The following is a 19,233-nucleotide window of genomic DNA, read 5'->3' as shown; positions in this document are numbered from 1 at the left end:
ACAGTTTTTCCCTTTGGTTCCGATTCTTCTTTACAACATGACTAATGTGGAAATATGTTTAATATGATTATACATGTATAGCCTATATCAGATTACATGTTGTCTTGGAGAGGGGGAAGGGAGGAGGGGGAAAATTTAGAACTCAAAATCTTATAGAAGTGAATGTTGAAAACTAACAAAAAAAAAACAGCAGGGATTATATAAAAAAAAATAATTATAGACAATAAAAATACTTGGGAGGCTACTTGCCAAGACAAAACCAGGAACTATATGAATACGATTACAAAATACTTTTCATGCAGATAAAGTCAGATCTAAACAACTGGAAAAATGTCAATTGCTCATGGGTAGCCAGAGCCAATGTATTAAAAATTACAATTTTACCTAATTTATTTATTCAGTGCCATACTAAACTACCAAAAAACTATTTTGTATAGCTAAAAAAATTTATCTGAAAGAATAAAAAGGTCAAGAATATTAAGGGAATTAATAAAAAAATGCAAAGGAAGGTGGCCTAGCCATACTAGATCTCAAACTACATTCTAAAGTGGCAATCATCAAAACTATTTGGTACTAGATGAGAAATAGAGTGGTGAATCAGTGGAATAAATTAGGTTCACAGGACACAGAAGTAAATGCCCACAGTTATCTAGTGTTTCATAAATCTAAAGACCCCACCTTCTGGCATAAGACCTCACTATTTGAAAAAAAACTGCTAGGAAAACAATAAGGCAGAAATTAGGTGCTGACCAATATCTTACACTTTATACTAAGATAAAGTCAAAATGGATACACTATTGTTGTTTGTCCTTTGTTCTCGAAGAGGACCATGACATCAGGAAGGTGATGCCATCACTTGCAAGTGAATTGGATTTAAGTGAGGGAGGGCTGTGCAAAGTCACCAACCTCACTTTCTCCTCTGGAGCCATCTGGGTCCAGTGGCATGATATAGATCAGGACGATTGGAGATGTTCCCGGAGCAGTACCATGGCCTTTTTAAGCTAAGGTCTTTCCCAGGCCATGATTTAGACATAAAAGGTGATACCCTATGCAAATTAGGAGAGCAAGGAATAGTTTATCTGTCAGATCTATGGAAAAGGGAAGAATTTTTGACCAAACAAGATAGAGAGCATTATGGGAAATAAAATGGATAATTTTGATTATATTAAATTAAATAGATTTTGCATAAAACCAATGCAACCAAGATTAGAAGAAAAACAGAAAGCTGAAAAACAATTCTTACAGCAAGTACCTCTGATGAAGGCCTCATATCTCAAATATATGAAGAACTGAGTCAAATTTATAAGAATACACATCATTTCCCAATAGATAAAATGGTAGAAGGATACGAATGGGCATTTTTCAGATGAAGATTTCAAAGCTACCTATAATCATATGTTAAAAATGTTCTAAGTCACTATTGATTAGAGAAATGAAAATTAAAACAACTCTAAGGTATCACCTCACACCTATTAGATTGGCCAATATGACAGAAAAGGAAAACGATAAATGTAGGAGAAAAAATGGGAAATTTGGCACACTAATGCACTAGTGGTGGAGTTGTGACCTGAACAGCTATTCTGGAGAGAAATTTGGAACTATGCCTAAAGAGCAACCAAACTGTGCTTACCATTTGACCTAGCAATACCACTACTAGGTCTGTAACCCAAAGAGATCATAAAAAAGGGAAAAGGACCTACATGTACAAAAATATTTATAGCAGCTCTTTTTGTGGTAGTAAAGAATCGGAAATTGAGAGGATAGTCATCACTTGGGGAATGGCTGAACAAGTTGTGGTACATGATTGTGACGGAATATTATTGTGCTACAAGAAGTGAGAAGCAGGATGATTTTTTAAGAAACCCTGGAAAGACTTACATGAACTGATGCAAAATGAAGTGAGCAGAACAAAAACACTGTACACAGTAACAACAATATTGTGTGATGATCAACTATGAATAACTTAGCTGTTCGCAGCAATACAATGATCCAAGACAATTCCAAAGGAATTCATAATGGAAAATGCTATACACATCCAGAGAAAGAAGTGGTGTGGTCTGAATGCAGATTGAATCATACTATTTTGACTTTATTTGTGTGTGTGTGTGTTTTTCTTTTGGTCTGTTTCTTCTTTCACAACATGACTAATATGAAATAGGTTTAAGTGATTACACAGATATAACCTATATCAAATTGCTTACCATTTTAGGGAGGGGGGAAGGAGAAAATTTGGAACTCAAAATTTAAAAAAATGAATGTTAAGAATTGTCTTTACACGTAATTGGAAAAAATAAAATACTATTAAAGTTAAAAACAAAAATAAAAACGCCCCACTAGCAATCTATCATCCTATATCTTTCTTTCCCTTCTTGGCTGAAGTCCCTGAGAATCTTTCTATTCCAGGTATCTCTGTTCCCTTGCTTCTCACTTTCTTCTAAACACTCAGCAGTCTGGCTTCCAACCTCATTATTCAATTAAAACTGGTCTCCCTAGTCACCAAGGATTTTCACCAGTGATTTTTTAATTGCCAAATCTAATAACCTTTTCTCAATCCTCATTTTTCTTGATCTCCCTGCAGACTTTGACACTGTTGATCACTCTTTCCTCCTGCGTACTCTCTCCTCCTCTAGATTTTTTGGGGGGACTATTCTTTCCTCATTTTTCATATTTCCTGGTTATCCTTATATCTGTCTGACAGCTCCTTCTCAGTTTCCTTTGCTGGATCTTCAACCAAGTCACACTCCCTAATCATGACACTCCCCGAGGTTCTGTTCTGGGCCCTCATAATCTCTCTCCTGGGCTCTTGTCCCACATTACCAACTGCCTTTTTGGAATTTCCTATTATATGTTCCATATGCAACTCAAAAATCAACATAGCCAAAACACAACTTACCACCTTTCTGCTCCAAACCCTCCCACTTCCCAACTTTCCTATTGTTGTTGAGGGTGTCACACTATTTTTGTCACTCAGGCTTGCAACTTTGGTATCATTCTTGACTCCTTACTCTTACTCACCCTATATATCCAATCTATTATAAAATTTTGTCATTTTTACTTTCACAACACATCATATATATGTATGTGTGTATGTATATGTGTGTGTGTGTATATATATGTGTGTGTATATATATATATGTATACACACATGTATATTCCCATTCCTCCACTCACCAACTACCACCCTTGAATAGGTCCTCATCACTTTTCACCTGGACTACAATTACTTTATAATTGGTTTCCCTGGCTCAAGTCTCTCTCTGGTTTGACTTCATCCTCCAATCAGCTGCCAAAGTGATTTTCTTAAAGTGTAGGTCTGAGAATATTACTCTCCTACTCAAACTCTAGTGACTCCCTATTACCTCCAGTATCAAATATAATCTACCCTGATTTTCTTACTAAGTCTTTTCTACGTTTCCAGACTTCTTATACTTAATGCCCTCCACACATTGTACAGTCCAGTAACACTGGCCTATTCGTGCACATGAAATTCCATCTCCCAACTCTGTGCTTCCTTCATACCTGGAGTACACTCTTTTCTTAGTCCAGACTCTTAGGTCTTCTGGCTTCCTTCAAGACTCATCTCAAACCTCATCTTCTATAGGAAGTCTTTTCCATTCATTCCCTCCTTATTATCCCCACCTCTGCTGCTAGTTCTCTCCCACAGAGATTACCTTCCATTTACATTTTGTATGTCTTCTTACACCTTAAACTTCTCCATGTACCTTGTGATCCAGTGAAACTGTCCCTCTTGCTGTTCCTTGAAAAAGATTTTTATCTCCTAACTGCAGGCATTGTCACTGGCTGTCCCTCATGCCTGGAATGCTTTCTCTCTTCATGTCCAACTCCTAGATTCCCTGGCTTCCTTCAAGTCCCAGCAAAAAGCCAACCTTTTACAGGAAGCCTTTCCTGATCCCTCTTAATTCTAGTGTCTTCCCCCTTTGTTCATTATTTCCAATTTAGACTGTATATAATTTGTACATAGTTAAGGTCTCTCTGAAGAACTTTGGTATTGATTGTGAGACATGGAAAGACACTGGCACAGGATTATCCAGCATGGCGTTCCCACATCAAAGAAGGCACTGTGCTCCATGAGCAAAACAGAATTGCAGTAACTTAAGAGAAATGTGAGATGTGCACAGAGACCTCTCCTTCCCAAACAACGGTCATATGGACTATTTGTACCTCACCTGTGGTATAGCCTTCCAAGCTCGTATTGGTATGATCAGCCAGAGTCAGACATACTGTACATTGACCCTGATGGTGTGATGTTATTTTGGTTCTCTTTGAGCATGAAAGACAAACAACAATAATTGTTTGCATGTTGACTCCTCCATTAGTGAGCAGGTACTATATTTTCACGTTTCTTTATATCCTTAGCACTTACACAGTGCCAGGCATATAGGAGTTTAATAAATATTTACTAAGTGATTGTATGTACATATTAAATGCATGTTGTCATTTCCATTAGAATGTAAAATCCTTGAGGGCAGGGGCTGCTTTTTCTTTGCTTTAGCACAGTGATTAGCACATAGGAAATAAATATTTGATGACTGAGTTTTGCAACAATAATCTACATATGCTTTTCCTTTAAACTAATGCCGATGCTTCTTTCCCTTCTTTGTAGAGGAGGATATAGATGTGCAATATTGTACACAGTCAGTTTTGGTTGATGGGTTTGCTGATTTTTGCTGAATTGCTTTTAAAATTTTTATTCTGGAGGAGTTAGAGAAATATATTTGAAAATGAAGGTGATGTAAAAACAATATTTAAAATATATTTCTACCAGGCCAAAAAAAATGAAGGATATAATATACAACCAACCTACTTTCCTTAAAACAGAAAGATGGACTTAGAAAGTCACATTCAGAAGTCTCAGAGATTTGGAAACAGTCTTTAAAAAACACTTACTTTCAAGCTTTGGTTCTTCATTTTAGAATAAAAGAATCTCAGATGTAGAATAGACTGTGGAGGACATCTGGTTCAATCCTTACCTGAATTATAAGCATCTTCTTTCTCTCTCTCTGTGTATATATATATATGTACATACATACACACACACATATATATATGTATATCTTGATAAATTCTTTTCTATGACATCATGAAAGTTCTGAGACATCCTTTGGTTCTACTTTCTGATTCAAACGTGGATGTTTGTTAATTGCAGTTATTTTTTCACATGAACATCTCATTTCAAGCAAGAAAGGATCTTAGAGATCATCTAATTTCAAGCTGGAAAGGAGTGTGGAGATCATATATTTCAACCCCATAATTTTAAAGTGAAGGAAACTGAAGCCTCAAGAAGTTGAATGACTTGCCCATAGTCATACAAGATATGAACTAAGGTCTTATGATACTAAGAAGTCTTATGATACTAAGTTCAGTGATTTCTATACTACATTACCTGTCACAATTACTCAAACACTATAAAATTGCAACATAGGATAAGTTAGATTTAATAAAAATAAAATTTAATAGGAAAAAGGTAAGGAAGAAGGAGAAAATGAGAGGGAAAAGAAAAAAGATTCACAAACGTATATCTTATCACCTTCCCAGTAAAGAGTACTAGAGTACCTGTAGTAAAGGTAAAAAAGTAGAGGAATATCTAGTTTTTCTTCTTTTAAGTTCTTGAAATTGTTTTCTGAATGTAGTGACTGCTCACGAGAGTTTGAACTGGAGGTTTACAATAACTAAATCCTTTGATTCCAAACCCTCTGCTTTTTCTACCATCCCACACTGATGCCAGGCTTTTTATATATATGATTTCAGATTTCCAGAGATCACGAAGGACAAAATTGTGGTATCTTAAGAATTGGGGAAAAAACCCTAATAATTAGAAATTTCCTAACAATTAAGGTTCAAGTCAAGAGAAGAGGCATTTATTAAATACTTACTACATGTCAGGTACCATGCTAAGCACTGGAGATACATAGAAAAACAGAAGCGATCCCTGCTTTCAAGGAGCTCATAATCCAATGGGGAAGACAACACATAAACAACTATGTACAAACAAGATACATATAGGATAATCACAGAGGACAGGCACTAGCAGAGAGGAGGTCAAGGAGGGGTATTAACTGAGAATTAAAGAAAGCCAGGAGGCAGAGATGAGGGAGAGAATTCCAGGCATGAAGGACAGCCAGTGGAAACACACAGAGCCTGAAGATGGATTGTCTTGTTTGAGGAAAAACAAGGAGGCCAATATCATGGAATGCAGAGTATATAGAGGGAAATAAGAAGACTGGAAAGATAGGAAGGGGCTAGGTGTTCTGAAAGGCTTTAATAGCCAAAGAGAGGATTTTATATTTGATCCTGCAGGTAATAGGAGCCCACTGGAGTTTGCTGAATAGGATGGTGACATTATCAGACTTGCACTTTATGAAGATCACTTGGACTGTAGTGGGGAGAGTCTTAAGACAGAGCAACCAACCAGAAAGCTATTGTAAGAACAGTCCAGGGATAAGGTGATAAGGTCCTTCATAAGGTGGTGGCAGTGTCAGAGGAGACAAGGAGACATATGTAAGCAGTATTACAAAAGTAAAATTGACAGAACTTAGCAACTGATTGTATATATGGGCGTGTGTGTGTGTGTGTGTGTGTGAAGGGGAAAGGGAAGAGTCAAGGATGATATCTAGGTTGTGGGCCTGGGTGATTGGGAAGATGGAGGTGCCCTCAGTAGTGATAGAGAAGTTAGCAAGAGGGGAGGGCTTAGGGGAAAACATAATGAGCTCAGTTTTGGAGACTAAATTTGGGGTACCTAAGGGGATATTCAGTTTGAGATTTCTAATAAACAGAAAACTGAAGATGTGAGGCTGGAGGTCAGGGGTGAGGTCAGGGCTGGATAAGCAGTTCTGAGAATCACTGGCAGACAGATGAGCTGATGAGATCAAGAGAAACAGTTAATGGCCATGACCTGGATAAAACTCCAGCAAAGGAAACTGGGAAGAAACAGTCAAATAAGTGGAAGGAGATTCATGGGACAGCAGTGTCAAGAAAACCAAGAAACAGAGCATCAAGAAGAAAAGAGTGATAAACAGTGGTCAAAAAGGATGAAGCTGGGGAGGATTCTGAGAAGATGGCAGAGTAAATCAGAAAACTTTCGGAGTAGGTCAGAAAACTTTCAGCTCTCCAAATTTTCTCCACAAAAAAAAAAAGACAGAACATTGCCTCAGAGTGAACTTAGAGCAGCAGAAATAAATAGGAGCTGGTGTAAAGCAGTTGTCCTCCTAAGACAATTTGAGAAGATCCTAGGAAAGGCTCAAATCTCCTCAGAGTTGGCCTGAGTGAAGTGCAAATACCTCTAGGGCGACTCCATTGAATCAACCATCAACAAGACCTGGGGGTAGCTGGATTGGAGATAGCCTCAGCCTCAGGAATTTTCACCTCATGGAGAGTGTGTGGGTCTGACAGCTGAGTAGGAGAAGAATGAAGAATCTTCCACTGTGGAGGGACACCAAGCACAGCTGCACTGAACTGACACAGTCCCAGGTTGTGGCTGCAGGGGAGAAAGAACTAGTAGGAACAGCACTGGGTTAAGTACTGTAGCAGAGGGATGGGGACCCGGTTGGCTGTGGGCACTTGCAGGAGAGCAGAGTCCCTGGGTTCAGTTCCAGGGCACAAAGGACAGCTGTAGTCTGCAGTCACCAGAGTGACCACAGGGAGTAAGATTATTTGTGGGATAGTGTGGCTGGGGGGCCCTAGCCGTGGCTTAGGGATGGAAAGGAGTACCAAGATTGGTCCCCAGGATAGAGCTCAGAAAATAACAGTAAAAAAGACTTGAGGGTTGGGGCATCATTCCCCATACCTTGAGACTAGAACTTGATTATAATAATAGCTGCTAAAAACAAAATAAAACAAAATAAAAATAAAAAATGAGTCAGCAAAGGAGAAAGAACTTAACTGTAGATAGCTACTATAGTGACAGAGAAGACCTGGGTTCATTTTCAGAGGAAGATAGCGGGACTTAAAAAGCCGTTCCTTTTTTAAATGAGAAACGTCAAATGGTCCCAGGCCCCAAAAGGATTCTTGGAAGTACTTAAAATGGATTTTTAAAATCAAATAAGAGAGATTGAAGAAAAATTAGGAAAAAAAAGAGCAATTCAAGAAAATCAAGGAAATTATAAAAGAAAGTAAACCAACTAGAAACAGAGAATCAAAAACTTAAGGAAGAAAAGAAGTCCTTGAAAACTAGAACGAGGCAAGGGAAATCTAATGACATTATAAGACATCAAGAAATTAAAGAAAATCAAAAGAATGAAAAAAATAGAAGAGAATGTGAAACATTTCATCAGAAAAACAGCTGATCTGAAGAACAGATTAAGGAGACACAATATAAAAATAGTTGAACTACCTGAAAGTTACAATTTAAAAAAAAATGACTCTTGATACAATATTACAAGGAATTATAAAGGAAAATTCTAGAAAAAGAAGGCAAAGTAGGAATAGAAAAAATCCACCAATCACCACCTGAAAGAGATCCCAGGAGGAAAACTTATAGGAATACCACAGCCAAGTTTCAAAGCTCCCAGGTTAAGGAGAAAATATTGTAAGCAACAAGAAAAAGACGATTTAAATGTTGTGGCGCTTGTGTAATCTTGTGGATTACACAAGAACTAGAAGCTACTATATTGAAGGATCATATGGGTCTTGGAATATTGTATTTCAGAGAGCAAAAGAGTTAGAGTTACAACCAAGGGTAACTTACTCAGCAAAGTTAAGTATAATTCTGAATAAAAAAAAAAAGACAACAACAAAAAACAAAAGGACACTTAACAAACTGAAAGACTTTTAGATTTTTGTGACAAAAACCCCAGAACTTAATGGGAAATTCAACATATAAGATCCAGGAGAAACATAAGGTAAACATTAAAGACCAATTATAAGGCACTCAATAAGGTCAAATTGTTTACTTTTTAAATGTGAAAATGTTATCAGTATTTATGACTTTCATCATTATTTGAACAGCTTGAAAGAAAGGCTTGGGCTGAGCTATGTATGATGGGGTGATTCTAAAAAAATAAAATTGTAAGGAGAGATTAAAAAGGAGCAATTATCTCATACAAATGAGGCATGAAAAGAAGAAATTGATACAAAAGAAGTAAGTGGAGGAGAGGGTGGGTAGTGCTGTAACCTTACTCTCCTCAGAAACAGGTTAAAGAGGGAACAACATATATATCAAGAAGGGTAAAAAAGTTTTCTAAATTTGGAAAGAAAAAAGAGCGCGAGGGGATAGGGTAGGGGAAAAAGATAAAGGTGGGATAAAGATAGAGGGGTACGTAGGTTAAAAATAGGAGGGAAAGGTAAAGGGTAGAATTAGAGGAGTGAGGAAGGATAGGGTAAATAGGGTGAGAAGGATAGTGAGGAAAAACAGGAAGGAGTGAAATACACAACAGGTGATTATAATTTAGAATGTGAATGGGATAAATTTATACATAAAAATGGATAGCGGATTAAAAATCTGAATTCAACAGTATAGCACTTTTAGGAAACACAATAAAAATGACAGATACACACAAAGATAAAATAAAAGGCTGGAGTAGAATTTATTATGTAAAAAAAGTAGGAATAGTAATGATCTCAGACATAGTGAAAGTTAAAATATATTTAATTAAAAGAGAAAAATAGGGAAACTATATTATGTGTCACCAATATTATTCAATATTGTTTTGGACCATTTAAAATAACTAGACAGCATAACATACCTGAGAAAATAACTGCCAAAATAGATACAGCAAATACATGAACATAAACACAAATAAAAGTAGATTTAAATAATTGGATTAATATTTATTGTTCATGGGTAGTGGATATATAAAGCCAATATAATAAAAATGGCTTAACCTAATATATTTATTCAATTCCATCCCAATTAAATTACTAAAAATTATTTTACTAAGTTAGAAAAAATAATAACAAAGTTCATTTGGAAGAACAGAATGTCAGGAACTTCAAAGAAACTAGGGGAAAAAGATATAAAGGAAGATTTGGCAATATCAGACCTTAAACTATATTATATGGCAGGAGCATTGTGAAGTGTAAAATGGATAATTTCAATAATTTTAAATTAAAATTTTCTTGTATAAATAAAACCAATGTAGCCAAGAATAGAAGAAATGCAGAAAATTGGGAAAAAAAACTTTCATAGACAATCTCTCAGAAATGATATGATTATGTTGGAATACTACTGTGGTGTAGGAAATGATGAACTGGACGATTTAGAAAAACATGGAAAGACTTGGAACTATGAAGGAAGATGCTATCCACCTTCAGACAAACAGATGACAGGTGAAAATAAACATCGTATGCTCTTACATATATGTATGAGTATATATGCATATATATGCATGTTAATAAGTATCTATATGTAACTATATGTATATTTATACACACACACATATATCTGTGTTTAATTGTAGCCTTTTCTAGGGCAGGGAGGAAAAAAAAATAAAGTAAAAAGTGTACAATAGAGAGCAAAAGAAAACCTAGAAGGAAGCAAAGAAAAGCTATGTAGCTCGGAAAACAATGTGTAGTGTTTATTATATAGGTTTTCTTGAAATGGAAATATATTGTTTTATATTGAATTCTCTCTTATGTTCTGCTGTGTACATTGAAATGTTCTTTTTTGTCTTTTCTCATGCAGAATAGTCTGCCTTGCAAGATTTCTCTGTTTAAGGCTGACTTCATAAAAACCTGGAAAGACTTGTATGGTCTGATGCTGACTGAAGTGAGCAGAACCAAGAGAACGTTGTACACAGTAACAGCCACGTTGTGCAATGACTAACATTGATAAACTTAACCCTTCCCAGCAATACAAGGATCTAAGACATCTCCAGAGGCCTCGTGATGGAAAATGTTACCCACATCCAAAGAAAGAACTATGGAAGTTGAATTGCTATTTTTTGTTCTTCTGTTGAGTTTTGTTTCCTCTTTCTGATGGTTCCTCCTATTGGTTTTAATTTTTACTTACAACACCATCAATGTGAAAATATGTTTAACAGGAATGTAAATGTATAGCCTATATCAGATTGTGTGCCATCCTGGGGAGGGTGATGGGGAGGAAGGGGGAGAAAATTTTTAAACTCAAAAGCATATAGAAGTGATTACTGATAAATCAAAATAAATTAATATAAAAAAGAAAAAAAGGATTTCTTTGTTTAGAGGTCTCCAAGCCCTAAAATCTTATTATTCTAGTACAGTACCTGCACAAAGATGAAACATAAGCACTGATGAATGTTTTTACAATCAGAGTTAAAAATGCTTAATAAATCTGGCTTTGGCAACAGCACTGGAGGCTGAAAGTATTATCTATGAGTTCACAAGCAAATAAAAATGTTGCCCAAAGCACTTATGATAAACTTGGCAGAAACCAAAAACCAAAGTTTCCACTTAATATACCTTAGTAGTATTTTCCCTTTCCTTCCAGTAGTTTCCGTCCAGTACAACAATGGCAAGTCCTATTTATTGTGAATGGTGAGGGGATAGAATTTTTTGGTTAAATGAATATGCTCATTCCTGGGTCACATGATTTTGAGCTGATATGTATGTTAAGAAATCACCTAGGCGTAGCTGGGTGGCACAGTGGATAGAGCACCGGCCCTGAAGTCAGGAGGACCTGAGTTCAAATCTGGCCTCAGACCAAACATTTGACACCTACTAGCTGTGTGACCCTGGGCAAATCACTTAACCTCGATTGCCTAAGGGAAAAAAAGAAAAAGAGAGAGAGAGAGGGAGATCACCTAGTTCATTGAAAACTACCATTCACAGATTTCCAATTTTCAGTCAATTAGAATTCAATGAGCTATGCAATCCTAAAAAAAAGTATTAGATATAAATTTCTTGTTCTATTATAATTTTGAAGTCATTTTCATATTTCATGGTCATTAATAATCATTCTGGAGTATAACAGATGTCATCCTTGACTCTTCACTCTCCCCTATACCTTCTCCCCTATATCTAATCAGTTGCCAAGTTCTCCACTATAATCCATCCTCTACTCAGCTGTCAAACTATTCTTCATAAAGTACAAGTATGACCATGTCACCATCCTATTCAGCGAACTCCAGTGGGCTCCTATTACCTGCAGGATCAAATATAAAATCCTCTCTTTGGCTTTTAAAACCTTTCAGAACCTAGCCCCTTCTTATCTTTCCAGTCTTCTTATTCCCCTCTACGTACTCTGCATTCCAGTGATATTGGCCTCCTTGTTTTTCCTCAAACAAGACAATCCATCTCCAGGCTCCATGTGTTTTCACTGGCCATCCTTCATGCCTGGAATTCTCTTCCTCATCTCTGCCTCCTGGCTTCCTTTAATTCTCAGTTAAAACCCCACCTTTTGTAAGAAGCCTTTCCTGACCCCCCCTCTGCTAGTGCTTCTCCTCTGTGATTATCTCCAGTGTATCCTGTACACGTCTTGTTTGTACATAATTGTTTATGTTTTGTCTACCCCATTGGATTGTGAGCTCCTTGAAAGCAGGGATCAGTTCTGCCTTTCTACGTATCCCTAGTGCTTAGCGTGGTAACTGACATATAGTAGGAACTTAATAAATACTTGTTGATTTGATTTTCATGCAGAGGCCATTTGTCACCTATTTAGGCAAGCCATTTTACTTTTGGACATCTTTAATTTGTAGCAAGTTTTTATCAACATCAAGTCTAAATTAACTTTATTGCAACTTCTACCAATTGTACATGGTACTGCCCTCTGTGGCCAGACAATCCCTCTTCCACATGACAACCTTTCAAATATTTGAACACAACTACCACCTCTCCCTTTGAGGATTCTTTTCTCCAGGTCAAACATTTCAAGTTCTTTCAGCCAATACTCATATATCTTGAAACTCAATGCCTTTCACCATCCTAGCTGTCTTCTCTTGGAAGCTTAATTCTCCATCTTATCAATGTTCTTGTGACACTCTGGTGCCCAGAACTAAATATAATACTCCAAATGAGGTTGAACAAAAGCAATGTACAGTGGGATGATCACTTCCCTGTATCTGGAAACTATACTCGTCCTAATATAGCCCAAGACTGCATTAGTTTTTATGACTACCACAGTACACTGATGACTTGTACTAAACCCCTAGATAATTTTTAATAGAGCTGTGGTTTATTTATGCTTCTCACATCTTATATTTGTTCAACTGGTTTTTCTGCACCCAAGAGCAAGATTTTATATTTAATCCCTAATGAATTCCATCTTATTTGATTAATTCCAATGCTCTAGCCTGTATGTGTTTGCTATCTCTCCTAGTTTTCTGATACTGAAAATTTGAAGAGCATACCATCTATTCCTTTATCTAAATTACTGATAAAAATGTTAAACAGCAGAGACCCAAGTACATTTCTCTGGGGTACTCCATTGGACATCTTCCATACTGACCATTAAGAACTATTCTTTGAGTTTGGCTACACAACTAATTCTCAATTTATGACTGTATTATCATCTAAATTATCTCTACAACGATAGCATGAAAATCCTCTTACATGTAATTTACTCCAATTCCCTCAACATATGGATGAGGGAACTGAGGCTAACAGAAGTGATTTGCCCTAGATCACATAAGCTAGTTAGTGGCAGAGAGGCAGAATTCAAACCTAAGTCTCCCGACTTCTTATTCAGTGTTCTTTCCACGAGACCACCATTGCCTCTAAGACATCACATCATTAAGATGTGAAGAAATAAAAGCCAATTCTTCATGATAGATGGCCTTTATTATAAACCAATGCTGTTCCCTCCCCTCTTTCAATAGTTTCAAAGTTGTAGGTGATGGGGTGAGAGAGGGATACACAGGAGGATTGGACAATTTCTTTTATTACACTGCAAAACATAAATGCCACTGCAGGTATAGTTTGCATTATAGATGAATAGAAAAAGAAAAATACATAAAACATTTTATAAAATCACTTTACCTTTGTGATGAGGAGTCGATACTTCTCAACTAGGTGGTCATTGTTGTGGCATCCTGCAAGGAGCTGCCATACTTCCCCTCGAAGAGCCTCAGGGACACCACTTCTTACTAAGGATGATAACTGCTTTGGTCTCACACTCAGGTTTAGATGCCTGAAAATGAAGCCATAGCTCATGATTGGGGACTCAAAGTGCAAAAAAGGAAGTTAGGCAATACGCAACATAGAACAGAGTTACAAGTATAGAAAAAAAAAATGTATTACTGTGAGAATTTAGATTTATTACAAAAGGCTTTAAGAAAGACCACTCATGCCAAAATTCCACAGATGTCCAAACAAAACTTTAAATGATTTTCATAAAGTTTGTTAATCTATTTAGCATAAAATACATAAGCAAGGTTACCAAGAAATACTTCCACAAACAAAAGAGGCCAAAGCTAGAATTATTTCAAAGCCCAATGAAACAATATAGTTCAGCTGATAAGAAGTTTAACTGGAAGCTGATCTACATTATCTCTATCTGACACACAATTAAGTATATGACTAGGTGCCAAACATTTAAGTTACTGCTTCAATATCCAAATAAAATTTACAAAGGATTTTGTGAATACAATTATACAATTCCTGAATATAGTCAAACACTAAAAAGCAGTTATCCACAGTCAAGCTTTCAATAACATCTTACTGTGAATAAGAAGAGCAAATATTAACAGAATATCTATCCACAAAGCAACCTAGAGACAAAAGTAGTTACCTCAGCTTGAACACAACTACAGAGCAATGAAAACCTTGGAAGTCATCAACGTGAAGCACAAATCTACCATCAACCTCTGTTTTCAAAGATATCTAGCGTGATGATCATGCTTTAAGAAACACTGAGCACATAAACATGGCTCTAGATAAACTTCTTTGCTATCATTTTCCAGCATTTGGTTGTCTGTACCAGAGCTTTAGCACTACTGCAATAAACATTATTTTTGTTTATATAAAAAAATCATTTAAAAGTAAAAAAATTGGAAAGTACAAGTGATTGTAATAACTTATTTTATTTTATTTTGCTTTTTTGGTGAGGCAATTGGGGTTAAGTGACTTGCCCAAGGTCACACTGCTAGTAAGTGTCAAGTGTCTGAGGCCAGATTTGAACTCAGGTCCTCCTGACTCCAAGACCGGAGTTCTATCCACTGTGCCACGCAACTGCCCCAATAACTTAGTTTATATTTATAAAATAAACTTCTAGGATTCTCTTATCAAATACAGAGGACATTTAATGAATGTTTGCTAAGTGAATGCATGTTGTTTACCTTATTTTTCAGATCTACAGAGTACTTTATATGTGAACTTGTGTAATGTATTTATCATATAATATAGTGTAGTTATCTTTGTTGGTGTCCCCCCCTCACTAGTTTGTAAATTCCTTAAGAGCAGGGATTATGCCTTATCAATGAAGCTTTGTATCTCCCCTGAGTTGGTACAATTCTATGCATGCAACAGGTGCTTAATAAATATCTGCTGACTGCATTGTCATGGTACCTACTTACCTGAACATAATTTGGTTTTAATACATTCTCTCAATGTCTCTCTCTCTTTATTTCTTTCTTTGTACATTATATTTAAATTAGAAGGTAATGTGGTACAGTGGGAAAAGCACTAGACTGGAAAGTTAAGAGACCTGGCCTGAAGCTCCTCCTCTATTATAACCTTACACAAATAATTTCATTTCTTTGGATCCTCATTTTGCTCCTCTATACAGTAACAGGATCAGAACAGGTAATCTTTAAGGTCCTTCCAGCTCTGACCTTCTACAATTCTCTATCTCTCTTTATAGGGATACATATGAAAATGACATTTAAAATTGTGTATAATTTTTCTCGGCTGTTTACTTCAATTGTGCTCAATTATTTTTAACAGCTTTGCACAGACAGAATAACATACTGACTTTGTAGCTAGCTGATTATGATACTGTTTATCATAAACAGATTTAGCAGAATGGGAAAATGGTGTGCCACATTTGTAATGATGAGCTAATTAAGGTTATGAGTTCCTCGTCATTAGAAGTAGTCAGGCAGTGACTGGATTTGTCAGGAATAATACAATGGGGATTTATGGTTCAGGTAAGCATTGAGCTGGACTTCGGCAGTCCCTGCCAGATCTAAGAGTCTATAGGGGCAACTGCCACTTGACTTGACTTTTGTCTTGCCACTAGATTCCAATGACTGGAGGAGACAGTGAGGCTGATGATTGTGCAGCTCTGCCTCACTTAAATCCAATTCACAAGTAAGTCAAGACATCACTCTCATAATGTCATTGGTCCTCTTTGAGAACAGAGGGCAAACAACAAACAAGAAAAGTGCAGGATTCGGTTCCTTAGGTTAGAAATAATAATGAAAATAAAAATAACTTATTAATAGCATTTTATGGTACTTTGAGGTTTGCAAAGTACTTTACAAATATTATCTCATTTTATCCTCACAATGACCATGAGAGGTAGATGCTATTAACTGAGGTAGTTAAATGACTTGCCCAGGGTCACATAGCTAGTCTGTTGCAAGATATGAACTCAGGTCTTGTTGACTCTGGGATCAGTGTATCAATGACTACAAAGAGGTTTGCTCACAAAAATCTTTTGAGGTAGGTTGAGGAAAATATCTCCTCTATGTTACAGTTGAGGAAACGGATGATCAGAGAGGAAAAATGACTTACCCAGTCACATGGATGGTGAATACAGCTTTTCTGACTCTAGCACACTTTTCATTATAAAATAGTGCCTCACTAAAATCTGATCAGAGATTTACATGCTACAAACTACAGCTCAGTGATTTTAAATATCTTATTAGGTGAACATCACAAGACTAAATTTGACTTTTAAGACAATTTCAAGATAGGAAATATTTTCATATTGTCCAGCATTAGCCCCCTGACACTTCAAAATCTACTCTGAAAACAGAATTTTAACATGAATGTTTTGTCTCCTGGTAAAGCAGGAAGATCAAAATACATGAAACTATTTTGTTCATCAGAGAGTTGGTACGTGGGGAAGGAGGAAGAGATTTTTAAAGTCTGACTTCAGCTTTCTATCATTGGAGACAAACAGTGCCCCACGCTACACATATTGGGTGCTTAGTGAAAAGACTGATGAATGAAATCTGTTAAAAAACCAAATCTGCAAGGGAACAAACCAAAGCTTCTCTCTGACATTTCTCAGTATACCCTGGAAAGGAACATTTTATTGAAAATGTAAAGTATCATGAGTATTCAAAGCAGATGCTACCAATTTGTAGTTCTAGCCTCCAAGGGCACAGATTACCTATTTTAAATCCTAGATATTGTTCAGCAAAAAATAAAGCCAAATGCTCCTAAGTTCCACCTTCCAGGAAAAATCATACCGGAAAGGAAGGGGCTTGTCAAGAACTATTTTTTCCCCCAGGTCAGCTGTTTTTTTTCCAATGAGCTTTGCACAATTTCTTCTATTTTGTTATTCTTTTGATTTTGTTTTACTGCTTCCTGATGTCTTGTGGAGTCATTAGCTTCTACTTGATCGATTCTAATGTTTAAGTATTTATATTCTTTAGGGAGCTTTTGTATCTTTTTTTTTTTTTTTTGGAGGGGGCGAGGCAATTGGTATGAAGTTACTTGCCCAGAGTCACACAGCTAGTAAGTGTTATGTGTCTGAGGCTGGATCTGAACTCAGGTCCTCCTGACTCTAGGGCCAGTGCTCTATCCACTGAGCCACCTAGAGGCCCCTTGTTAAGAACTTATGTGACAAGTCTAAGAACTAGACAGAGGGGAATCAAGAAGAGTTCAAATAACTGTTCTTTCCCCTCTACAAAACGTGTATATCTTCTAAAAGTAACTAGATAAAAATATATATTATAATCTCATCATTTTGACTAGTACCATCCTTTCTCATAATATTAAGAGAGAGCTGAAGGAAATATAATTCTTTTAGAATAAGTCTGACTGCCAAGGGCAGTGTTTCCTAAACTTGCTTGCAGACCCTTTTATGTCCCTTCTCATCAATTTAGCTGAAAGGAAATACAGATTAATGATTTTTTAGGGCCAGAAGAACCCTAAGATATCATCCAATCCAGGCCCATTATTTTACTAATGAAGAAAATGAGACTCAGAGGTTAAGTGATTTGTCTGAGGCCATGTAGCCAGGAAGCACTAGAAATAAGATTTCAATTCAGATCTCCTGATCTGAAGTCCGGTGTTTTTACACTACACCTAGTTGCTTCTGACTAGGCTCAACTATTCATTCCAAGACTGAATTACTCTGCTAAGGTAAGCATCAAAGTATACAAAATAAATTTTGGGAAGAAAATGGAGGTTGTTATTATACGACTCACCATCTTGACAGCAGTTCTCCCCAAGTTTCGAGAATTTTTTCTGCACATTCTTTGGATACATCCCCTGATCCACTCAAGAGAGGTTCATCATTATCTTTAACAAACAGAGCATAAAGACAGTGTGACAAAAGGGCTCATGTTAAGTAGAAAAATGAGCTAGGTACTAATTGAGCTGCTTGGTTCTTATTACAAACTTATGGGTTCTGATGAGCAATAATATTTGCAATAAATATGACTTATGGCCCTGCACATACCCATCTTTGTGTGTGTCTAAATATTCTCTACTGGGGGTTGGAGGGAGAGAGTGGAGTTGTGGGAGAGACATGAGATGTATGGGGAGGCTACTTTTAAAAAGTTCAGTATTTTCTCCTATTAAATAGGTAAAAATACAAGATCAAAATGGTACTGAGTTAAATCCTATATCTAAATTATGTCTTCTGATTAACTTTAGGATAATGTATATGTGGTCACATTTAAAGTTAGACAAGTCAATGCAATATAATAGCAATAATTACCATTAATATATTGCTTGAAGGGTTCCAAAGTGCTTTATAAATATTATCTCATTTTATCCTCACAACAGCACTATGGAATAGGTGTTATTACTGTCCTCATTTTATAGATGAGGAACCTGAAGTAAAGAGAGATATTGTGGCTTGGCTGGGGACACACAGCTGTTAGGTGTCTGAAGCCAGATCTGAAATCAGGTCCTTCTGAACCTTTGCCTCAGTTCTCTTATTTGTAAAATAAGGATAACAATAGCACTTACCTCAGATGGCTGTTGTGAGGCTCAAATAGGTTAATATTTGTAAAATGCTTTGCAAATCTTAAAGTGTCATATAAATGCTAATTATCATGTTATTATTATTTCAAAACATGTTATTCTCTTGGTATCATTACCAAAAGTAGTTATGAAAAACCAGCTATGTAGACCACCAGCCCTGGAGTCAGGAGGACTCAAGTTCAAATCCAGCCTCAGACA

The 19,233-nt window shown here is 36.4% G+C and overlaps 1 protein-coding gene across 3 annotated transcripts in view; it reads right to left on the bottom strand.

Annotated features, from left to right (window-relative positions):
- Window positions 1-19,233, bottom strand: part of LOC114047174 (rab GTPase-activating protein 1) — a 218,109-nt gene that overhangs the window by 99,486 nt on the left and 99,390 nt on the right. For all 3 annotated transcript variants that reach the window (XM_027867964.1, XM_027867966.1, XM_027867965.1), the window contains exons 12-13: window positions 18,252-18,345; window positions 13,909-14,059 (exon numbers count right to left, since the gene is read on the bottom strand). In XM_027867964.1, the coding sequence (XP_027723765.1) occupies window positions 13,909-14,059; window positions 18,252-18,345 (245 nt within the window). The remainder of the gene's footprint in view (window positions 1-13,908; window positions 14,060-18,251; window positions 18,346-19,233) is intronic.

This window comes from Vombatus ursinus, unplaced genomic scaffold (assembly GCF_900497805.2).
Source record: "Vombatus ursinus unplaced genomic scaffold, bare-nosed wombat genome assembly UNPS02014786.1, whole genome shotgun sequence".
NCBI lineage: Eukaryota > Metazoa > Chordata > Mammalia > Diprotodontia > Vombatidae > Vombatus > Vombatus ursinus.
This window is presented reverse-complemented; position numbering and strand designations above follow the sequence as displayed.